Consider the following 26,439-nt stretch of genomic DNA (forward strand, 5'->3'; position numbering starts at 1 on the left):
ACAAAACATGCAAACCAGGTCCACATCTTATTTTTCACAGTAACACCATCTATCACTTTCTCTCCCTCTCTGAAGAATAGAATATCAGCCTCCATTAAAGTTTAACACAGCTGACAGGACAGGACAGGACAGGGGCATGACCTCATTGAGACACACGCTCACATACACATATATACACAGACAAATCACATCTGCATGAATGTTACCATCTGGCTCAGTCTCAGCAGATTTCTGTTAATACCACAAATAACAGCAATAGTGATGTCAAACAAGCTCTTTCATATTACCGAGAACATGAGGTGCATAAGGGCAGCTCTTAAAAGTGGAAAACATGTGCTTAAATATAAATTTAAACCTTGGCCCTTGGTGGCAGAGACAAGCTCAGTTAAATATTCAATACTTCAAAACGCAGGCATGATTATTACAAAATGCATGAGAGGGATTTCAGACCATCACACACATACACACACACACTCAGCTATCAATATACCACCATCACTGTTATCAACAGATCAATGACAGGCTTAGGATTACAGGACCAGCATGTCTCGGGAAGACAGAGGGCTGTGAACCCAGTTAAACACCAGACCGAAGACTGAAGGAGGAAAAATCGAAAAAATATAAAAGGGCAACAGACACTGTACTGACTCACCTTCTCGTTATATTTGAACTTGACATAGAACCAGCTGGATTTAATCATGGTGTCGGCTTTTGGCCCGGAGCGTGTAGTGTGCCTGAGGGCAGCGGTACAGGTCAGACGGGGCGAGAGGTCCGGTATCAGTGCAAAATGCCAGAGGATGGAGATCTGAATGCGGTCGGTCTGCTTCACCAGAGCTCAATCCCTCAGTCTGCTTGTGCTTCTTTCTGTCCCGCTCTCTGCCTCGCTCTCTCTCCCTCTCTCGCTTTGCTTTCTGCTTGTGCCTCTCTCTCTCATTCTCTTGGCAGGATGTCAGCCCAGCTCTTCAAATACGTTTCAGCTGTGTTCATCGGCGATGGCACATGCCAGAGAGCCAGAGGATATCCAGCCTATCTCTCTTCAGTCTCTTCATTCCCTGCTTTATGCTTCCCACAATCTGTTTTCTGTCCTTTAAGGTTTTATGACAGCTTGACAATCCGCTAAAAAAATATAAGACCAAAAGTCTCTGAATGATTCATTCGGTTACTTTACTGCCATATTCCGCTACTGTACTTTCTTTCAATCTGTGTTTGGGCTTTTTTTTTTTTCTAAGCCAGCCATATCATTCATAGCAATATCACACTCATCCACCTTTTATCTTCTGGCATCTTCCACCCATCTGTCTCTCTCTGTGTCTTCTCTCAGTCGACAATTTCCATAGATGTATCACTATAAGCATTCAGTAATGCTACTTGTCTACCTATAATGTTTAGTGGGGTCCAAATGTCTTGAGACTACAATGAAAATCTGGTATTCAAAGCTTATTTAAACCTGAAAATACACAGATTAGTAAAAAATTAAAATCAAAACAACAACAAAAAAACAAAATGAATAAGAAATATTTCAGATTCTGTACTATATATGTCATTAATCAAATAGGAAAATTTATGACACTTTTAAGTGTCAGATTTCTTTTTTTCCAATGAAGCACAAGATGCTTTTTGTAGCATTCTCAAATCACACTAGACAAGATGATCATCAGGTTTTGCTCAAACTTGTATACATTTAAATGAAGTCATTCGCTAAATAAATGTGAATGATGTAATGTAACAATTTCCAGTAAAAGGCACAGATGTTGAGTCACTGTGCTGGTGTGGAGCTGCTACGTGTTGTATCCACATTTCTGTATGTAAATGACCTCTGTTATGATTGGCTAACCTCTTTGCATGTAAAATGCCACCATCACAAAATTGCTGAATACTAAATAGTTTTGATATGTAAATGTGGATGTATATGTCAATATGCTCATGATTGCAACATCAATACCACTATTTCTAAATGATCTATTTTTGTAGCTTAGCTTTTATAAATGCTCTGGGTGAAAGGGAATAGAGATGTTAGTGCCAACATAGTAAATTAAACTTGTATTGCAAAAAATCAAAAAAAAAAAAAAAAAATTAGACTAATTTGAACACATCTGGCAGATCTACTCTCCTGATATACTCCAATCCACTTCACATCAAACATAAAGATAAACAAAACAAATCAGGGTCACAAGAATTAACCACACCAGCAACGTGACTCAGCAACTGTGCCATTTGTTGGAAAAATGTTACATCACATCATCCATATCTATTTATCAAATGACTTCATTTAATTATATATACAGCACGTCTATCCTGAAACAACCAAAACCACACACACACACAAAAAAAAAAAAAACCTAATTACATGAACTACAAAACAAATAATCCAATCTTTTCTGTTTATGTGTGATTTTCATTACTAAAATGTGAGCAGCATTCACTGAAATATTTTATAAAAACATACAGTTCACACATTATGTTTAACTGTAAAGAAACTCTCATATCTAAACTAAGCAACACATACACACACAATTACACAAAATGTAATAATTATGTTTTTCCAACAGCACATTTGAACCTAAACACATGCCAAACAGAATAAACAGAACAAACTAAATTTGGCAGATAATCATATCAATCTCACACATGCTGCCAAATCCACTACTGCTTCAAATAAAAAAGCGAATCAAACATGACTGACATTTATTTAAAACTATTATAATGTTCTGAAGTGTCAAAAAGGCACAATTTTCAGTGAAATCAACTTATGAATGGATAACGAAAGGAAATACACACACAAATACAGACAAAAACCTCAACAGTAGTGTTGTCAAAAGTACCGACTTCGGTACCAAGTTGGTACTGAAATTTTAAAAATGTGATGCTTTGTGCGCTGTTGAGCAGATTCGTAAACACCTCTGATTGGCCATTGTATTCAAGTGCTAATCAAATATGTCTGTGATTGGCTGCAATGATCAACGCTTCAAAAACATGTTGTAAATAGATGTCATTGATGCTCTTCACCGAGTGATTACACAGATACACACAGGAGCGTTTGAAAGCAGGCATCTATCAGCGGACCGGTCAGCTGACAGACGCCTGCTTTCAAACGCTCCGGCTTTCAAATTCAAACACTTCCGTGTGCTTTCATGTGCTCCTGTGCATTGATCATTGTAGCCAATCACAGACATATATGTCGAGTGCGTGAACACAATGGCCAATCAGAGGTGTTTACGAATCCACGTCACATTTTTTAAATTTCAGTACCGACTTGGTATCGAAGTCGGTATTTTTAACAACACTACTCAACAGTCCTACTCGCTAAATCAATTTCTTAAACCAGATTTAAACGCTAACCCTAAACTAAACTAAAATTAAAATAAAATGGTTTGTCAGTGTGGACTGTGTTTTTTGTCCTGTCTATTTCGCCGAAAATAAGAAAGGTAGTCTAGGGTCATCATCTGAAGATGTAGCGACAAACAGGGAGAAATTAATAGCAGATTTAGGACACCCATGAGCCCCAGGGCTGTTTTAACTGTTGATCCATATCATGTTGTGCACTGAGACCCATCGCCATGGTAATACTTAGTGACAGGGCATCTGCATGCTCACATCAACACACACAAACACACACACGCTCCACTTCACTGTGCACCCCATGGACAAAACACGAAAAGACAGAGAAAAACAGTAAATAAATAAGATTAGAGAGATGTTCTGGTGCCCATTAGAAAGAGACACACAGGCATCTGAGACTAAAGCAGAGAACGAGAAAGAAATAAACACAGCGAGGACAAAATAATTACACAAGATGTGCCTGTCTACCAAGACTCTGGAAGCACTCACCTTGTTAACATTTTTATTATATTATTGTCTTTTGTCCTGTCAACAGCTATTGTTGTCCTGTTAAAAAGCATAAAATATACAAAATGACCTAATGCAAGCCTGAAATCAGTGGCTGTGAGGAACTGCAACAAGCTTATGCTTTAAAATTACCACAATAACTTTGAAAATTCATATTATGGCCTTTTCTTGCTTTTTTGAAATAAAAGAGTTTAATGTACTATATGGCTGCAAAATCCAAGTGCAAGTGCCACCTGGAACCGCTATGACATAACTACGCTCCTGCACAGAGGCTAGTTAATCATAACAGAGATCATTTACATAATATTATTAAGTATTATTGGTACACTAATAAATGTTTAGTTGTTTGGCTGGCCGATGCGGCAGTGGTTTTGGACTTTATACTGACACCTATTGGCGCGGATATTGCATCATAAAAGGTTTCCGTTTAACAATGCCATTGTATGAACACACTATTTAAAACTGTATATTAACTAGCAGTAGTATTTGGCTTGACAAGTGATCTCAAAATAATGGTTCTCATGCGGTAATCTGCTCTAAACTACCATTCAAACGTCTGGGGTCAGTAAGATTTTTCTTTTTAAGAAATCAATATTATTCAGCAAGGATGAATTAAATTGATCAAAAGTGACAGTAAAGACTTTTATATTGTTACAAATATAATCTATTTAAAATCAAAGAATCCTGAAAAAAGTGTAGGACGGTTTCCACAAAAAATACTAAGCAACACAATCATTTTCAACATTGATAATAATGGGAAATGTTTCTTCTGCACAAAAACATTGTCATATAAGAATGATTTCTGAAGGATCATGTGACACTGGAGTAATGGCTTTTGGTAATATTTTTACTATATTTTTGATCAAATAAATGCAAACTTGGTGAGCATAAGAGATTTCTTTCAAAAACATTAAAAAAATCTTACCGACCCCAAACATTTGATTGGTAGGGTGTGTAGAATAAAACAGCTTTAGCGCACCTAAAGTGCTAAAAGTAAAAGTGTTCCTAAAAACTATATTTATGTTATTTTTAGTGCAAACTTTGACTAAGGTGGAAAAAAACACTCATAATGTGCACTAACTCAAAACTGCGTCACTCATTTTTTTTTTTTTTTACAGCAATGGGTCGTGCTAGTTCATTTGAAAATGATAATACTGTAGAATTCAAATACTTGATAGCATGATTAGGATAAACGGTCTCAAGTGTGCAAACACAAACAGTGACACGAGTTCTCCTTTTAAGATAGCAACATGTAGAGGAAAGCAAAATGTTTACACTCTTCCAGAGACACATGGACACATGTACATCCGCACAGCAATACACACATACAGTACAGAGTATCTTTTGTGCTTGAGGGTAAGCGCCTCAGGCTTGGCGGACCAGAAAGAAGCAACATCCTCAGCTGTGAGCTTACTGCCACAGCTCCAGTAGTCTACAGCTCTGGGTGCCTGTGAGAGACAGCCTGCCTGACCCCAAGGCCCTGCCCTGGGCATGCTAACAGAATGACAGGCCATCCCACCGCAGCTCCCCTGGCACTCCTGAGCTACACCCCTCCAGCCCTTCTAAATCTTGCAAATTATCCACTTAACCAGATGCCAGACGCTGAGAGAGAACCACAGACAGAGAAAGCTCTCCACTTCCACAAATATTTTCAGTGCGTCATTCCATCATTTAAGATTTTATGTTTCAAATGAAAGAGAACTTACATTATATAAATGAAAGAGAGGAAAAGAGTGAGAGAAAAGACAAAGAGAGAAGACAAAGCAAGAAGAAAGTTGCCAGTTGGTCATTAGATGTGACTCAGGTCGTTACTTTAATAAAAACCTATGACATTTTTTCTATTCATGTCCGTAGCAGGGAGATCATTTACATGCCAAAGTTTAATACTTATAAAGCACTAATGATGTACAATTTGCATTTGAAACACTAACATTCGCATGGATTCTGATTAACGATGCACTGAAATTTCGGCAACCGAAAATATTCTGCTGAAAATTAATTTTCGGTTTCGGATGAAACCTAAAGATGAATTGTCAAGGGTCGAAATCACTGACCAAAACAGTGATGTTTAATTTCAAAAATTTTAATCTATGTTCATTTTGATGAACCAATATTTTTTAGTCTATGCTGTATTAGTTGATACATGAATAAAACTTCCAATAACCATTGTGCTTTGTTAATTTTGATATGAAAAAAAGTCTCAGCTTTCAAATTATGTCAATTTTATAACAAAATTCAAACAATAAATTTCAAATAAAAATGTTTTGATGCTTGTTAATGTAGCCGTCTTAAAGCAGCAGCTCTTCCTGATCATCTTTCCCTCTTTACCACTCGTTGTAGTAAACTGAGCATCAGAAGGTATGCTAAAAGAACAAGTACAAATTACTGCAATGCATCATATCTTGTGTAATCGCTAAATTAAATTAAAACCATGGAAAGATGGCAAAAAAACAGCTTGTAAACAATATGTCACGTAACACTACATTTACCTCAGGAAAGCCATTCAATGTTCATAAATGCTTTAGTTAGGAGCAATTTTCTAAATGTATGAACTATATTAAATATTTGTATTTAACATGTTGACTTCATTATTTAATGTCATGAAAACAAGTTATTACAGCCACCGTTTAAATGTTTATATTTCAACAACAAATTAATATATCATTAAAAAGTCGATATATAAACTGCCTCATGTGGAATTCAACTCAGTTTTTTTTTAGTTTTTTTTATTTGAGTGTTGATTATTAAAGAAATTGTTTTTTTATTTATTTTCAGTTCCGGTTTTCGGCTAAAGTGTTTCAGTAAAAAATTAATTTCAGTCCATCGCTAGTTTTGATGTGTCAAAGATAAAAGTAATGATAAAAGTCACATAAAAAAAAAACATATCAGAAATGTCCCCTTTAATCCAAGGTTACCATCTGCGTCGGCCCACAAAACATCAATACAAAATAACCTTTCAGATGTAGTTAGAATCTTTTTACTTTGAGAATGACAAAATATTATGGCACACCAGTGTAAGGGAGATCTAATTCACAACAAGGCCTTTAAAAAGACACTGAAGAACAAGATGTGCAGATTTGGGAGACTCTGTCCCATCATCCGTAGGGATATGTTAAGTACAGCTCTCAGAGAGGTTAGGCAAACGTTTGACGGCTGTTACCAGTCGTTAGAGACGCACAACGAGTTTAATGTACTGTGGGCTTTATGAGCAGTGACAGGTCCGCGTGTGGAGCTCATTTCTGCTCTCCAGGCAGCGGGAGACTTGGATGGAGATAAGACCGCCCTAGAGAGACAGAGATGAGGGAACAATTCCACCATCCAATGACTTTCAGACGTAGGGGCCACTGCCAAACCCTCTCCACAGATTGTGCTCTTCATTTGTCCTAACACGAAACGGGGCTCCACGGCCCGGGCTTCGCACGCACACCTCCCGCCCTCTGCTACAGCCCAGCTGGTGAGTCTTTAGCAAGCGAGGGATCAGATGAAAGAGAGGAAAGGGAGATAAACGAGTGTAATTGCTGGCAGATGACGAGAAGCACAATGGAACAGAGTGTAAAGTGGAGAGGACCTGAACCAGAAGAGGTAAGAGGGTTGCGTGTTTGCCACAGGTCTCGAAAACCTCACAAACAAACTCCAACTCAATAGTTCCTATGGGACACAAACACACAAAAAACAAATATATATGTGTTTACAGTATGTATACAAAATGGATTTAAAAAGTAGTTTTGATAAATTAACATGTAAGCAAATATTTCCCTTGGCATTTACAACAATGATGCAAATAACTGCATGATAACAGCAATCTACATCAACATATTCCACATGCAATTACCAATCTCATATTAAAATATTGTTCTGTGATATTTTTAATTTATATAAAACAGTTAAACTAGAATTAATTTTGAGGAACAAGGCTACATCAACTTGAAAAGATGAAAATAGTGATAAAACAAATATAAAAACCTGTTCACCACAACACAACAAGGCAGTTTGTCAGTTCAGTCTAAACAATTTGAGCTAAAAGAGCTGGCCACTTGTAAAGCCAGCTGTGCGGCTATGGCCAACAGTTCGGGATCAGATCCAGAGTCCGAGCAGCCAAGTAAATTACATGTAAAGTAACCAATTCACAGAGTGAACTGTCTGTCAGTAGAGCCCAAAGACCAAGAAGCACATGAGCAATAATAACAACCCCCTTAGAGAGTCAAAAGAGACAAAAGGCAAAGAAAACTTCAGTCAACCTTAGTCCAAAACCACACAGCTCTTACAGCGCATTGACCCGGGCCACAATTCTGGTCTGCCCACATATTATGGGATTTGTTTGCCAGGGCTAAGCGCAAAGTAATATGTCTGCTGTCCAAAACTAGCTGAGGGGAGAAAAAGAGCCTTACTGTGCAGAGTGGCCAAACCTAAGACAATATTTATAGATTCTGCAGGAAAGCGCTGCACCAGGAAGAGGTCCGTTTTAAGAACTTAATGTTGAACATACTGTATTATGAACTACAATTTTAAACTGCACATTGTACTTCATCCAGTGAAACTAATTCAGAATCATGTAATTGTAAATCTCCAATACATTTGCAAAAACACAAAATATACATCAATATTGCACACAAATGTAAAATGTAAAAATGTAAAAGTATTATGAATAACCTTGGGAGAAACCAGGCTCAGTCAGGGGACCAGTTCTCCTCTGGCCAACAAAAGAACACAGTGTGATTATGATTCAGGATGCATAACAAGTCAGAAGTCAGATTGTGGATTGGCAGCATTCAAAATATTTCATCCAGTTTTCTTCTGCTTGAAGACTGGATTCATCACACCAGTATGGAGACTAAGCTGGTCATAGGGGTCTGTGTAGAGGACTTGTCTGGTTATTGCAGTCTTTGCTGAGGATCTGTGCCGAACGCTGTTGTGTCATACTACGCGTTCAAGGGCGAATTCCAAAAGGCGTTTTTGCACCCTTGAAGGGCATTTCGGGAAGGGGACGCCATTTGTAGGGGCGTTCCAAACGAAAGTGAACAACCGAATCCCTTCACGTAGGGCCCTTCCACAAGTCCGTTAGCAAAGAGAACATGCGATGGTCACTTTAAGCAAGTAATTTACTCGTTCATGGTCATGTGACCCAGGGTGGCAAGTCCTTGCGATTCATTTTAACCCTCTAGCGTCCTTCGTATAGCAGCCCTTAACTGGTCCTTCGTGGACAAATTTGGGCACGAAGGTCTCAGGTGTGATCCCCATTTTTTTAAAAATAAATGTCATATCACTATCTTCGATAAAATAAATACTATCAATTTATGCATTTTTTTTTTTTTGTGATTTTTGGGGTATTTTTGAATTTATTTACCTCTAAATGTACCATATTTTTATGGAAAATATGTTTATTTTTATGTTATATTTAATAACTCTTTTAATAACTCGGACAGCCAAAACCTAAAAATCTGGTGACATCTGGTGACATATGATGGTATGAAAATAGCAAAATAGCAAAAATTCAATAGCCACTATATGGCTGTAGTACTCAATGGCTGCATATAGGCTCAAATTTATAAACCACTGTTGTAACAAACTTAACCTCTTAAGTTTTAGATTTTATCAAATCTAACACACACACACACATACATTTAAAACATTTTTTAAAACTTCATTTTAAATGTACATTTATTTGTATCATATTAACAGCAATGATAAGATATTCCTGTTGTGGCTGCCCAGCGTTGTGGTGGTGAAATTCCACGTGAAGCGAATAAGGAAATTATGTGGTCTTATTTTCAAATGTCTTCATTATGACACACGAGTGCCTGCTCCCCACATCAAGGGCTCTGCCTTTCAGAAGGAGTAGGGCATAGAGATGCTCACTTCCAATTGGAATTTGCCCCAAAAAAGCCCACTCTAAAATCTCTATAATAATATGGTCTCTAAACATGGCTTGGGTCCCTCCTCCAATGCTGTCTAAGGGAATGTTAGACTGTTTTTGTCCGTAAGTCTTAAGTTATGCAAGTTTAATATTTAAAATTGTGTGTGTGTGTATGTGTGTGTGTGTGTGTGTGTGTGTGTGTGTGTGTGTGTGTGCGTGTGCAATAGTAGCAGACAACACAAAAAAAACTAATAACACATCAATCAAGCAATCAATCATACTGCTAAATAATTCATCGAAATTACTTCCTTTAACACAAATTCATTTTGGAGGAAGAAACCATCTTCGGATGCTGCATTAAAAACTCCATCCTTCCGAGAGACAGAGTGCATGTCATTACACGAGACCTTAGCAATTGCAATCACTGAAAAACAGCCTGAGCAGGCCTGGCCTCTATCACAGAGCGATCGATGCGGACCTGTGAACTACATGTGCTGCATCGACAGGGTGAATGCATCAGGGAGAGCGATAGGAAGATGGAGGAAGGGGGATGGAGCAGGGAGGGATGCCGCAGGCCGTGTGGGGGAGAGAGGTGCTAAAAAAGGTTGAAAGAGATGAAGAGAAAGAAAAGTGCTACAGAGCTCTTGTGTCTATATGATACTTGCCCAGTCGCTCCAGTATAAACACCCTCACTAAACCACACATACACACACACTACTCCCTGCTGTCAGGCTGCCTGTCTTTTTGAGGCACTTCTGACATGTGCATTGTTTAGCTGCAGGGAAGAGTCTGTCTCTCGGGGAAGAATAAGACACAGATATAGACTGCTCTCTGCACTCAACCAAGCATCAGTGGATATATGACAGTAGTCAACCCATTTGTAGAGCTCACTAATACCAATTTTTACAAACAAAATACAAAACAAAATTTTTAAAAGTCAACAATAGAGGGGCAAAATATTTGTTTGTTTTTTAACTATATAAGTTAGCTGCTGTTCTCTCTGTGAACACCAGCAGCAATAGCAGTCTGTAGCTGAGAGCTGACTAATTGAGAGAACTTATTTAAAGGAAGGCAATCGTTACAGAGAGAGACTACAGTCGCACCTTACCTTCAAAGACTAAGAAGACTGATGGAGAGAAGGCAGAAAAGGGAATGGAATGAAGGAAAATAAGAATAGAGCGAGAGAAGGAAGGACAACAAAGAAGTGGAAAAAAGCAAGGAATGAATGAAGTAACAAACAGACAAAGAAAGAAAAAAAGGACAAATGAATGATGACAGACAGACAGAGAGACAGACAGAGAGACTAGGTAGATAGACAGACAGACGATAGATAGACAGACAGACAGGCGACAAATAGACAGACAGACGATAGACAGACAGATAGACAGACAGACAATAGATAGAGACACAGACAACAAAAAGAAAGACACACAGACAGACGGACGATAGACAGACAGACAGACGAGACAGACAATAGATCGGTAGACAGACAGACAGACAGACAGACAGACAGATAGATAGACAGATAGATAGATAGATAGATCCTTTTCTAAAATCCTAAACAAAACTGCTGAACACATTCTTCACTCAGGACACCAGAGGGTGCCAAAGCATCACCTTTCTGTTTTAGCACACACATTTGTCAGCACAATAAACCCGATCCTCTAATTCAGTTCAGCAGGAGGTCAAAGTGGAAGTACTAAACATCTGTTTGGAGATGTTTCTGTCCTTTCTGTCAACAGAACACTCAAGATAATGAAGATATTCACACCTCTATGTCTGGCTCTCCAGTCTAGCGTGCGTGCGTGTGTGTGTGTGTGTGTCCATGCATGCACAAGTGTGTGTCTGCCCTTGTGTTTACAGGCACATTTCTTATATACCACCTGCTGTATTCTTTGTATTCTCAGTTTAAGAGTAATTTTGGCAGTAAAACAGAACAATCCCTACACATCCCAGAGACAGTTGAGAGTGAAACAGTATTGTAAACACGTTTAAGAGAGTTACAGGCCAGCAAGAAAAAAATAAACAGAAATAAATCAGAATCGATTGCGAGTGGCCAAAAGCTCTCAGACTGCCTGAGGGTGGCTATAGGCAGCAAGTGTACAGAGTGAGATTTACACATGCTCTCCTCAAGCCATCTTCAACAGCCTGCTCCCACAGACACAAGTTACGGCCTTTGGACTCTTAAAATACATATTTACAAGTATTTGCATCTACTGTGCCTTTATATATATAAAAGCAGATTATAGCTTTTAATCGGCAGGCCGATTAATTCATGAAATACGCTATGTGAAAACAAAATAACGATTTTTCAACAATATCTATATGGGTTGATTTCAAAACAGCTTCTGGGCTTTACGAATCTTTTGTTTCGAATTAGTGATCGGATCTCCTATCAAACGGCTAAACTGCTGAAATCACGTGACTTTGGCGCTCCGATTCACTGATTCGATTCGTAAAGCTCTGAAGCAGTATTTTGAAATCGGCCCATATAGATATTGTTGAAAAGTCTTTATTTTGTTTTGTTTTTTGGCACACAAAAAGTATTCTTTATAATATTAAGATAGAACCAATGAACTCACATGAACTGTTTTAAATATGTTTTTAGTACCTTAATGGACCTTGAGAGTTTGAATGGCATTGCTGTTTATGGAGGCCTCACTGAGCCATTGAATTTCATCAACAATATCTTAATTTGTGTTCTGAAGATGAACGAAGGTCTTACGGCTGTAGAACGACATGAGGGTGAGTAATAAATGACATTATTTTCATTTTTGGGTGAACTAACCCTTTAACATCATTGATGATATCTGTGTCTCCGTCACACTTCTGACACATAGTTTACTCACTTGACACGAATGCTAAGGAAGCGCTGCAGCGATGTGGAGGAGGGACGGTGACAAGCGCATGTCAGCGCGAGCTCTCAAGGCAGTCGGCTTTTAGCAGCAGTAAGATGAACGGTTTGCTGTTCCGTTCACCACCGCCAACCTTTTTCTGGACTTGGCAGTTATGTGTTATAATTATATTTCTTGTATAAATATAAATTGTATATAATTATAATTTCTTGTAACATGCTTGCTTATTCAGAATAACTGTTATTCTAATAACAGTAAATTATGCACAACTACAAGTAACTAACCCTTAAACCAAACCCTAACCCTAACCCTAACTCTATAGTAAGTACATGTAGTTAATTAATATTAATCAGTACTTATTTGAGTAGTTACAATGTAACTACGTCAACTTAAAATAAAGCGTAACCTTATTTTTATTGTTCATGTTGTTGTTATTTATTGTTGTTGTTGTTACACTTTATTTTACAGTAAATGCACTTTCAATGTACTTACAGTGTACTTACTGACGAAAACATGTAAGGTCACAACATGGGTTAAGGTTAGGTTTAGGGTTAGTACCTAGTTATTACCCAGTTAGTGTCTTATTACTACAATAATTATATGTACATGCAAAACAGGACTGTAAAATAAAGTGCTGCCATTGTTGTAATACTCAAATTCAGATGTAATGATACAGTATTTACAGTGATATATTATTATTATTATTATTATTATTATTACCATCATCAATCATCAATTGGGCTGCTTGTTGAGTAACTTTACTAGATTTATAACCCATCCCAGCTGAACAAAGAACAGACACGGGCAGACAGAGAGATGTGGACTGTGGCTCACTGGTGGTCATGTGGCCATAATTAGATTTTATTTATTAAATTTAATTCACTTTATGGCCAATTTGTTGAGCTATATCAGAACACACTCAGATCATTCATTCACTCTATACCTCTCACAAAGAAACCTTCACTAACAGATTGTATTTCAACCTCCACTCATAGTTTCTTTAGCCACCTATTCATGTATAGTGTCTTTAGTACCTCCAAATTCAGCTGCACTTATCTAGGCCATAGTGAGAAATTGCTTGTTTATTCATCCAGAAAATACTCAGCTAAAGTTGCTCTTCACCGCTGAGTGGAAACCAGTTTTTCTTGTCATAGTCCAGTTGCCCTTATCATACGAGAAGTCAGGATTTCAGTGTTGAGAGCAGTTCCTTGATCATCGCTAGAATAGAATCTCTCCCGGGAGCTATTCAAAACAAGCACAGAAAGGGCCTGAACCTCTGAACGGCTTCCCTGCAGGAGGCTCTGTATTCAATGCAGGCTGGAATTTATGTTTCTCTGTGTGCTATGCGTAGTGGACATGAAATATCACCCCATCTGTTCTTACCATAAAAGCTCTGTGCACTTCTCTCTTTCCACTACCTCCTCCTTCCTTTATCATTCGGAACTTACCCAGCATGCTTCTCCATCTCCTCTCTCTGCTCTCACTTTCCCATTGCCTTAAAGAACCCCTGCACGGTTACCTGATCAATAGCATCTTTACAGGTCCACCTGGAGCTGAATACCTCCTGGTGCTTTCACAGGTAAAAGCCTAAGGGTGACGCAATTTACTTCCTATGATTTCTAGCACTCCCTTAGTTTCAAAGATAAAAAGTAATACTCTTGAGAAAATTCAATCGCAGTTCCAAAGTCTCTGCTGATTTTTGTTAAGCTTGGTGTTTTAGTTTAAGTTTCATCCAGAATGTTACATCATATACTAAGCAGACAGAACACTTCAAAACCTAATCGCTTGGTAGCCTTGTTCGTCATGAAATTTCATTGGTCCACAGTATTCCTCCTCAAAACTGTTCATTAATCAAAAAATATCTTCTAAATGAGTGTCATGTCATGCAGTAACTTCTTGTAACATGCTTGCTTATTTAGACCATGATATCCTTATTGAATATACCCACAGGATTACGGGAAAATCCTGGTTTCTATGCCATATCACATTACAAATATTGTGAGAGATTCCTCCACTCTGGAATCTAAAGATAGGCCCTATCCCAAATGGTTCATATGGACTCTCGGTCTTGTGGACTTACAATGGCTGCCACATGCGCATGTCTGCTAAGTCCATAATAGGGTGTCCCATTTGTCATTTTAGGTTTCAGAAGGCTGCTCGCGAGCCCACACTGAAGCGAGCTTCACAGCAGACTTCTTCCTGACATTCAAAGTGATGTTACGCCACAAAAGTGCAGACTCGTAGGAAGACCACAAGTGTTTAGGGTGCCATATGGGACAGGGCCATAATATGCTGTAAAATCCCTCTGCAGGAAGAAACTACTATCAAAAGCACTCTGTGGTGTTTGATGGACACTAAGAGAGAGATTTAATTTACTCTATCTTCTTCTATTATCTAATATAAACACCCAGACACAAATACAGTGTTACATCCAATAACAATATCAAACTCAAGGCTGATGCCATACAGCTGCATATTAGCAATGAACCCAGAGTAAATCCATATTAAAGCAACTGTCTTGAAACAAACAAATCACTATCGTTTACAATATCGAATAATCAAGTTTATTGATTAGGCATTGTGGATTAAAGATTGAACGATCGAAGAACTGGGAAAAAGATATGCAATAATGCAAAGAAATGGCCTGTTTGCCATGAAGTATGTTGCATCCCTCATGTCCAACAAGTCGTGATAACCAGCTACTAATGAGGAAGGAAGGAATTGCACTACAAGCAATTATCTGTGAGCTACTATACACACATTACTTGAATGTGATCACATTATTCTCCTATTGTTCCAGTCAATTTTATGCTTCAAAAGCAATTCAACTATGAATATAGAGGTTATACAGAGGAATTACAGTCAAATCAGTTTGATCTGGAAGTTATACTCTGGAGAGGAGAGGGGGAAATTATGTTATCATGGAGAATGAGTAGTGACTGAAGAGGACAGGCAGAACTGTCTTTAAAAATTATTTTCCATTTTCTTGACTGTGGTTTTAACAGTAAAGAAAACTGTGATAAGGTTGATTGCTTTCCATAAAACATCCCTAAATGAGTTAAAAGACCTATGAAATATACTGTCAGGTTTGATGAGATAACGGTAATTTACAATTTTAGGTGAACTATGAGGGAAGGACCTTTTGATAATATCACTATAGGGTGTTAAGCATGGTCTAGGTTTCCACAAGGAGCCTACATAAATGTGAAGTTGGATTCTGAAACACCAGTCTTCAGCCTCAGTCCAGATGTAACAGTTGATCCATGGAGAGCTGAATTCCATCTCTATGAGATGATCAAGACCCTCGTTCTGGAAACCTTGGCCAGACCACTGGAAAAACAAACACAAAACTCCGAGAACTACCAGCTTCTCCACTGACTCAAATCTCCACTGAAGTTTTTAAGAATGCAAGCAATAAAAAACAGAAAAAAGTCTTATACAATATAATCATGGAAAAATGTTTGGTTAGCAACGCATCCAAAAATATGAGAAGAATGCAAGAATTGATCAGAAGAAAGGTAAGACATGCAAACAAACAAAGCTTGAGGTGTTTATAGACCTTATTTAACACTATGGAAACCAACATCTACGAATCTACATCTACATCTAAACAGTTAAAGCCATAACTAGCTACATATCTTCTTATGATCCAGACTTGTCTCAACCCTTCTGGAAAAAGGAACATTTTAGGTGGTCAAGTTGTTTTTCGGGAACACAGTAGATGCTTAGTTACTGGTCAAAGGCAGTTTACAAGGCCTAAACATCTTGACCATGATGGTCAACCAAGTCAACCATGGCTAATCAAATATCTAAACCAGCCTGAGCCTGCTAAGATGAGATTTTGACCACAAACTGGCTGGTCACAAATGAACAGTTATGTCATGAGTACTGTATTTAACTCAGTTCCTGAATAATTATTACATTTGAACGTCACATGACTCTTTTACATAAAATGCACTCTGCAGAAAAGACACTATGATACTAAGGCCTGGTTTCACAGACAGGGCTTAGACTAAGCCAAGATAAGGCCTTCGTTCAATTAGGATATTTAAGTAGCTTTTATAAACATGCCTTAGAAAAACACATTACTGGTGTGCATCTTGAGATAAAACAATAGCACTAACATATTTTAAGATATATCAGTGCAAGTTGCTTCCAGTTAAAACTGCTCAAACATGCATTTTAGTCTGGGACTAGTTTAAGCCTTGTCTGTGAAACTGGAGGTATAAGTCATAGAGGTGAACATAGCTGTAGTATGACTGGTTGGATGACTCATCTGATTGGCTAAAGATGACGTAATTCAAAAAATGTATTTGTGTATTCACAACCCCTTTTTTTTTTTTTTCTGAAAAAAACCCATATATTTTACCCACCCATAGACCCTCCCTTTGAAGAAATCAGGACAAAAGTGGTTGAAAGTGCAAAAAAGAGACAGACTAAAAATACCAGGTGTAAACAGGTATGGGTCTCCCTTGTCTACTTGTGATCTGATTGACCAAAAAACACCTTAATACCGGGTGTAAACAGAGCCTAAAAGTCTCTACAATGGTTAAGTGTCATTTACTCTGTCTGTGACTCAGCAAGATGGTGATTAAGGATCTTACATTGTTCTTCTTAAGAAGAAAGTGTGTGTGTGTGTGTGTGTGTGTGTGTTGTTTGAGAGAGAGAGACAGGAAGAGAGAGAGAGAGAGAGAGAGAGAGAGAGAGAGAGAGAGAGAGAGAGAGAGAAAGAGAGAGAGAGAGAGAGAGAGAGTATGCAGCTCTTTCTGAAGGGCCATTAGTTTTTGATGTCAGCTAAGTGGGTTGGTTTGATTGGCATGCAGTTTTAGCAATGCTGCTCTTTAAGTGCTGTAGTGAGGTGCAATTAATACTGGCTACACAAGTGGTCCGACTGACAGCAACTGTCCGAGGTATTACAATCCAAACACGTAAACTGCACTCGCATAATTTCAACAGATAGACTGCCCACCCTCAACTTGACGGACAGGCGGCAGGCGGGGTGTCTATTATCCTGTCTTTAGCCCAGTCACCACCGCAACAATGCTTAACAAGCTTGTCTGCGAGGTTAACGCTTCACCCAATCCTGTCAAGCCGAGAAGTTGTAATACATGGCAAGTGGAAAAAGAGCTAATTCCATCCCTTCCATACAGGGAGAGAGAGAGAGAGAGAGAGAGAGAGATGAGCAAGGGGGAGAAATTAGAACCGCACTGTGATGGGGGACATCATGGCCTAGTCTTGTCAAACAGCATTAAGACTCAAATGGAAAAGGAAACGCTAGGGGCTGACAGGAAGTAGCATAACCATTACATTAGCACCATTATCACTGGCTGTGCGTATGAGTAACTGTCACAAAGACAACATTAGGGCAAATTTCTTTTCCAAAAATAAAGAAAACTGAGAGAGAAAGAGAGAGAGAGAAAGTAAGGAGTTTTAAGTGACTAATAGGTGCTGCTTAAATTCAAATGGGCCTAGGAAAAAATATTTAGATGCCAAGGATCCCCAAATATGCCGATAGTAATGTGAGGGACCACCAGATTAGCACAGTAGGTATGTTAATGTCTCCACACATCCTTTGGCTAGCGTTACAGTAAATGATCACACTATCTGGGTTCAGCTCATCAGCTCTGCGCAGCGAGAGAGAGCGGTCGACCGAGGATAGTCTGTATGTAGGCCTATGCTGTGATCGCCAGCACTCACCTCAATGTGCTGCTCTTTGGGAGGTCGATGGACGCAATGTGCAAGACCCACCGGACGTTCACTTGTTTCAAGCTCAGTCTGGCTAACGTGCTTGTCTCAATGATTAAGATACCTAGCTGTAAGTACCGAATAAGTGAAAGTACCTGTGATACTGACGATGCATAGTTAAAAAAAAAAATATATATATATATATATATTATATATATATATATATATATATATATATTGATACCAAATGTGGAATCAACTAACAGCTCTCATTCAAATAGCTCATACTGACAGACAGAAACATCACTATATTTCTATAAACAACTCATAATATAGGCAAAATGTGTTTATTAAAATGCGTTTATGTAAAGATTGTATTAAAGGGTTAGTTCACCCAAAAATTAAATTTCTGCCATTATTTACTCACCCTCATGTTGTCCCAAACCCGTAAGACCTTCGTTTGTCCTCATAACACAAATTAAGATATTTTACATGAAATCCGAGGGTATCTAATCCCCACACAAGCAGCAATGACACCCTATCTTTTGAGGTCCAGAAGGGTATTAAAAGACATTGATTAAATGGTCAGTGTGACTACGGTGGTTCAACATTAATATTATAAAGTGACAAGAATACATTTTGTGCACGAAAACAAAACAAAATAACGACTTTTTCAACAATATCTAGTGAAGGGCGATCTCAGAACACTGATTCATGAAGCTTGGATGCTTTATGAATCTTTTGTTTCGAATCAGCGGTTCGGAGCGTGAGTCAAACTACCAAAGTCACGTGAACCACTTAAATTTCAAAAGACTTATGACGTAACGATGCCGCGTTTACTAAAATCACGTGACTTTGGCGCTCTGAACCACTGATTCGAAACAAAAGATTCATAAAGAATCGACGCCTCATGAATCAGTGTTCTGAGATCGCCCTTCACTATATTGTTGAATAAAGTCACTATTTTGTTATTTTTGGCACACAAAAAGTATTCTCGTCGCTTTATAACATTAAGGTTGAACATCTATAGTCACATGAACTGTTTTAAATATGTTTTTAGTAGCTTTCTGGGCATTGAAAAAGGGAGTGTTATTGCTGGCAATGCAGGCCTCACTGAGCCATCGGATTTGATCAAAAATATCTTAATTTGTGTTCTGAAGACGAACGAAGGTCTTACGGGTGTGGGACGACATGAAGGTGAGTAATTAATGACAGAATCTTCATTTTTGGGTGAACTAACCCTTTAAGTTCACTTAAATTAAAAGTTAGATATTTTTAAGCCCTTTTAAATGTTAAAAAGTATGGCTTTCAATTATACTGTAATGTAATAAAATAATTAAAATAAACAGTCTTGATGTTGTTTCTACATTAATTTGGAGATTTAATGTAGAAATACGGATAAAAATGTAAAAATATATTACAAATTTTAATGCAATAAATCACAATTAGTTTTTTTTTATCGATTGACAGCACTAATATAATAAAATGTATATAATATAATATAATATAAAATAATATAATATAATAATGCAACATAGTTTCATGTCTACTAGGGATGCTACAATTCTCAATATAATATTGAACCGTTCGGTACGACATCCACGGTTCAATTGCGAATTGCATTTTTTTTCCCGGCTTTGCATTTTTTTGGAGGTCACTTCCACGTTTTTCCTTAGGGCACATATTTACATTCGGTGCTGCGCCGTAAGCCATTGTTCCTTACCTAGAGCTGTCAAAATGACTGAGGAGAAGATGACTTTTTAGTGTCGCTGCTTACAAAAACTTCCCCGGATTACTGTAAATATGTCCATTGCATTGTGAGGCTGTCAGCTGTCACACCGTCCAGTAAAATGGAGGAGGGCAATAAACATTTCAAGTTACACCGACAACTTTGAGGGTGAGTATTATGCTATCGTCTACTAGCAAATCTAGCTAATAATGCTGGATAATGCCGATTTGATCAGCACTTAAATGGGGTTTAACTTTAATAGCCATTCACCTCAAGGAAACAGAAACGATTAGTTCACCTCCCGAGTCTTCTAGTCCGAGTTAATCTTGGACCATGTATACAAGGCTCCTGCAGACATTCACTCTGATCAAGGCACTGGCCACTCACACATACTTCAGCCTTCAGGGCTGTGTGTAAATAAGAGGACATACTGATCAGGACAACATCGGCCCTGTGTCCTCTTCGGCAGTGTCACACTGTGTACATTTCTCACACAAACAACTGAACACAGCTCCCAGCGGCAAGGCCAAAGAATGTGTGTTTGTGTCTGGCCAGATGGGCCTCTCAGCATGCCACTGCTGTCACACACACACACACATATTCTGACACAAAAACAACTCTTCACATTCACACACATACACTGACTCATAAACAGTCTTGCACACACACGCACACGCGCACACACACACACACACACACACACACACACACACACACACACACAACCTCCCAGGCAGATGACAACCATGCTAACCTCGTCTGAGCATGGTATCAAACTGGTTCATTGAAACAGACAGTCTGAACAAACCCCAAATGCTATTGAATGTTAATAAATGCTATTAATTTCGCTAATGAAGTTTAAATCAGAGACACAAGTGAAACAGAGATGGACTGCCACAAATCTAATAACACTCTTTAGGAAAGTGTGACCAAATAAGTAATGGTCAAATAATATTGCATTAAAATTGCTGCAATATATTGCCCCGCTCAAATCATTTCCTGTCGTTTATCAGCTACCTATATCAATATATTATGTCAATATTTTTAGAATGTGTCAGAGAAGTCAATAACAGCACAACAGAGGATAAATTCATTATCAAATCAAGACTACAAATTAGAGACAGGCCCTTTAAACCGTACCGTAACCATACATAATTGTGACAGCTCTCATAATGAATATTTCTAAACAAGTCACATTCCTGCAGCCTCTAATTACCACTGTGTTACGAGAGACGCATGTTCATATATCTCTGTCATACATGCCTAAAGGAGCTTGACAAAGAGGTGGATGTAGAGAGTACCGCTGAGTGTTTTCTTTTCCCTGACTGCAGGGTCTTATCAGGAGGAGGTAATACGTCAGGCGTCTGAGTCTGCCGCTGGGTTTATGTTTATATATGGCTGCTGTTTGTGAATCTGGGATTTACTGCAAACAGAGGAGAGTGCCTAGATATATTTGTATCAATGTGTGCCTTTTGCCCCATGCTGGTGAGCCTTTTACCACATGTGTAGGGTGTAAGGCCCACCTTGTAACCTCATGATTAGATAGATAGATAGATAGACAGACAGATAGATAGACAGACAGACAGACAGACAGACAGACAGACACTAGGATAAACTCCAGCATCCACATGACCTGACATAGAACAAGCAGTTTGGAAAACGGATGGATGGATAATCCTGTTTTCCTGGCCGTATGTGATATGAGTGCTCCTCTGGATCCTATCAACCTTCCCCAGGGTCGCCCGCCAGATTCCCCGTTTTTCTAAATCAGTGCTCTTCACACAGGCACTGTAGTGGACAGCTGTTCAGGGCTCAAGAGAGGGCAGCCAAGGGTTCTGAAGCCAAGACTGTGAACAATATTTTGTGTGACAGCAATATAAAGGTGAGTCAGAGCTGTCAACTGAGTCAACTCACCAGGAAACATTGAGACCCATCTGCTGGAACTTCAAACCCACATACAGACAGACACACACAAACGCATGCGCACACACACACACACACACACACAACTGTGAACAGGCTCTCTCATTCGCACAATCACACAGACAAGCGAAAAAAAATGCAAGATGGGCTCATCTGGCCTAGAAAAAAAAAAACCTAAGAGAAATCAGATTTTAAACTAGAAATCAAAATAAAACACACAGGTTTCTTTCCACTAAAATATTAAGCAGAACAACTGATAATAATATTAATAATAAATGTTTCTTGAGCACCCAATCAGCATATTAGAATGATTTCTGAAGGATCATGTGACACTGAAGACTGGAGTAATGATGCTGAAAATTCAGCTTTGCCATCACAGGGGGGGAAAAAATATATATTTAAACAGAAAACTGTTATTTCAAATTGTAATTATTTTAACATTACTGTTTTTACTGTATGTTCAATCAATTAAATGCAGCCTCAATGAGCATAAGACAAGTTCAAAACATGAAGAAATCTCAAACATTTGAACGGTAGTGTACATACATGCATAAACCAATTATGAAACTGTGGTTAACAAACCATATTGTTTAACAGAGTACGTATTCATCCATTGTTTACATATTCATCATCAATTGTTTGCTAGAATCAAGCTGAATGTAGCCATGAAACGTGTATGTTTGACACATGCCCTAGAAGTCAAACTCACACCTGTGCAGCACAATATGGGCAGAAAAAAAGGGTGAGGGAGAAAGAGGATGAAACAGTGAAGAAAAGGAATTTAATTCCCCGCCATCCAGCGTAACTCAAGTTTATGGCCATTGCCTCGGTGTTTGATAAAAGCTTAAAGTGTCCTAGCCATCACTTCCCTCAGCCTGCTCCATGAGAGATGGATTTGTCTGCTCTTAATTCAGCCATGGGCAGAATACACATGATGAACGAGAGAGCTGTGCTCTCTCTCTCTCTCTTTCTCTTTCTTTCTAACAAGGACAAATGGTACCTGTACCCTCCCTGTCTACAGCTTCTATCTATGGGGAAAGTGTGTGCATGCTTATGAAAATGTGTTTAAAGGTATATTTCACCCACCAAAAAAGAAATTCTGTCATCATTTACTCACCCTCATATGATTCCTATGGAAGCTTTATTCCGCCACTGAAAAAAAAAAAAATATATATATATATATATATATATATACTATATAAAATTGCGACTTTTTATCTCAGAATTGTGTGATATAAACTCACAATTGCGAGTTATAAAGTCAGAATTGAGAGATAAAAAACTTGCAATTCTGACTTTTTTCTTTGAATTGTGAGTTTATATCACACAATTCAACTGCGAGTTTTAAAGTCAGAATTGTGAGTTATAAAGTCACAATTGCATGTTATGAAGTCAGAATTGAGATATAAACTCGCAATTCTGAGAAAAAAGTCAGACTTCATAACACGCAGTTGCGACTATATCACCCAATTCTGACTTTATAACTCACAATTCTGACTTTAAAACTCAAAAGTGAGAGTTTATATCACACAAGAATTCTTTATATCTCATAAGAATTCTCATAATTGTGAGTTAATATCTTGCAATTCTGACTTTGTAACATGTAATTGCGAGTTATAAAGTCAGAATTGTGAATTTTTAAGTCCAAAATCTAAATTGTGAAATAAACTCACAATTATGAGAAAATTCTGAGAAAAAGTCAGTCATTTTTCCCTCAGAATTGGACTTTATAATTCACCATTACGAGTTTACATCTCGCAATTGTGAGTTTATAACGCACAAATGTTTATTTATAACTCGCAATTCTGACTTCTCACATTTGTGAGTTTATATCTTGCAATTCTGATATTATAACTTGTAATTGCAAGTTTATATCTCACAATTTCTGAGATGTAAACTTGCAATTGTGAGAAAAATGTCAGAATTGTGAGATAAAAAGTCGCAATTACCTTTTTTATTTTTTATTAAGTGGCAGAAACATGCTTCCATAGGTTCCAAACCCATATATGACTGAGCATTTTAAAGAACGTACTAGCCACATCCAATAACAATGAATGGGAAAGCTTCAAAAAGAATTCAAATGCACCATAAAGGTTTCCAAAAACTTGTCCATATGAGTCTCCTGAAGTCATACTGTGGCACTGTGTGAGGAAACATAGGTTGTCAACTTCAAAAATCATTGGGTGAACTGTTCCTTTAAGCATACATGAGTGTGTGTGTGTTCAATGTAGCGTGTGTGGCCATCTGATTGCTTGCTCTGTAGTGGCAATTCCTCTGTGTAAACATGCCATAAATACTCATTAGTAAAAACAAGAGGATGTCACAAACACACACAAACACAAAGAGCAAGAGAGCAACACCTCGCAGCAACAATAACAAGAGTGACTAATTTAATTAGCACCATAAAACAAGTCCAAAAAAGCTGGAGCCCGTCCGCTTCTCGTTCATCCTTAATGACAGAGTTAATCAGCAGTGTCTTTACACATCTAATCTTAGAGGACACAATCTCTATTATTCTCTCTCGCTCTCTCTCTCTCCGCTTTGGCACTTTTGTAAATCAGTCCACACTTTTGTCATTGTGTAATGTCTGGAAGATCCAACAAACCACCAGCCTGCCTGTAAAACCTGGTGTCATATTAATTACCTCCTCCGATTAGATCAGTAATAACTCTTACGCTGCTACAGAGACGGCTAATGATCATCGACAATTACTTGATTCAAATGAGCTCCGCCTTAATGGAGTCAGATTGGCGCACCTCTTCCGTTGTTCAGTCATTCTCAGTGAAGACAGACTGACATTATACACGGCTTTGAGAAATTAACATGACTGTAGGTTTGCATCATCTCAGTACACAATCTAATCATGATTTAATTATGTAAAGATATTCATAAAAAACACCGAAACAAAGCAGTGCCTTATTGAGCTAAACTGTAATTAGGTGCAAAAGGAACACAGACAGAAGCTCATCCAGAAGAGGGTTATTATCTTTGACTATTAGATGACTATTAAAATGAAAACTGAAAATATAAAAATAAAAGTCAATTCAAAATATTACTTAAAAACTATAATAGTATGTAAACACTGCACCAGAATAATGGGTAACAATGACATCAACTAGACTGGTTTCTTATCATGATAAAACCATTATGCAACTCCGTCTGACACCAATTTTACTCCAACCAAATGCTGAAGCTCATGCACTTGTGGGAAATCAATAGATCAATCCTTTCAAGCCTATAAACTAAAGGCCTAGCAACAAAATTGATCAAATACATCAATGCTCCCAGTTCCTGTTTGAAAAGATAACATTCATGATTTCTGGACACATAGTGAGATAAAGTTAGACTCACAGGTCGGTGTTTCTTCTGCAGGTGTTTCTTCTTCTTGCTGTGTGTATGGGCCAGCCGAGGGTTGTTCTCCTGGTCTGAGTGGTGGTGCTGGTGGTTGTTGTGGTTGAGTCGGTCCTTGTGTAGGTCCAAGCTCAGTCCGTTCGGCACTCGGCCGGGCTTCTTCTTGCGCAGCGGTCCTGCCTGGTTCTGCCTCCGCTCATGGGGCTTCAGGGTCACGTCCTTCTGCCAGAAAAATATGAGATATGAGTATAAAATTTTTGAATTAAACATTTTTGACCCATTAAAAGCAACATGCAATCAAAATTGAATCTTTTTCCTTTTTATAATGCATCTTATGGTGCACACACTTTTTAAGAATCTAAAATGGCTTTTCTGATTACTGACTTTAAGGGACAGTTCACCCAAAAATGAAAATTATCCCATGATTTACTCACCCTCAAGCCATCATAGGTGTATATGACTATCTTCTTTCAGGCGAACACAATCAGAGTTACTCTTCCAAGCTTTATAATGATAGTGAATGGCTGATTTTGAAGTCCAAAAAAGTGCATCCATCCATCATAAAAGTAATCAACACGATTCCATGAGGTTGATAAAGGCCTTCTGAAGCAAAACGATGGTTTTTTGTAAGAAAAATATTTATATTTAAAACTTTATAAACTAAAATAACTAGCTTCCGGCAGAAGACCGTACACATACTGCGCAAGACGACTTGCAGTATGTCGTGGTTCAAACAAATAGGGCTGGGCAACAAACTCAAGCTCCTCTTCTCTTATATCGAAATCCTCCGACATTTCTCTTTAAAATTTCTCATTTTAGAGTTCTAGTGACCGATGTTTTGTTTTGCTCTATCCTCTGCGCTTCCGCATTCGTCATTGCGTCATGGTTCGGGTCAGGAGTTACTCTTCCACTGTTACTCAATTTGAGTAGGTCGTCTGCTGGAAGCTAGAGATTTAAGAAAATATGGATATTTTTCTTACAAAAACCCATCGCTTCACTTCACAAGGCCTTTGTTAACCCCCTGGAATCGTGTGGATTACTGTTATGATGGATGGATGCAATTTTTTGGACTTCAGCAGCGCCATTCACTACCATTATAAAGCTTGGAAGAGTCAGGATATTCTTTAATATAACTCTTATTGTGTTCATATGAAAGAAGATAGTCATATACACCAAGGATGGTTTGAGGTTGAGTA

The 26,439-nt window shown here is 38.2% G+C and overlaps 1 protein-coding gene across 7 annotated transcripts in view; it reads right to left on the reverse strand.

Moving 5' to 3' along the window:
* auts2a (activator of transcription and developmental regulator AUTS2 a) overlaps positions 1-26,439 on the reverse strand; it is a 352,628-nt gene that overhangs the window by 241,132 nt on the left and 85,057 nt on the right. For 5 of the 7 annotated variants that reach the window (XM_051909180.1, XM_051909186.1, XM_051909184.1 and 2 more), the window contains one exon: positions 25,244-25,465. In XM_051909180.1, coding sequence (XP_051765140.1) covers positions 25,244-25,465 — 222 coding nt within the window. Of the gene's footprint in view, positions 1-652; positions 842-25,243; positions 25,466-26,439 lie in introns of those variants that run through there. The other 2 variants (XM_051909183.1, XM_051909188.1) reach the window with 2 other exon arrangements.

This window comes from Ctenopharyngodon idella, chromosome 10, assembly GCF_019924925.1.
Source record: "Ctenopharyngodon idella isolate HZGC_01 chromosome 10, HZGC01, whole genome shotgun sequence".
NCBI lineage: Eukaryota > Metazoa > Chordata > Actinopteri > Cypriniformes > Xenocyprididae > Ctenopharyngodon > Ctenopharyngodon idella.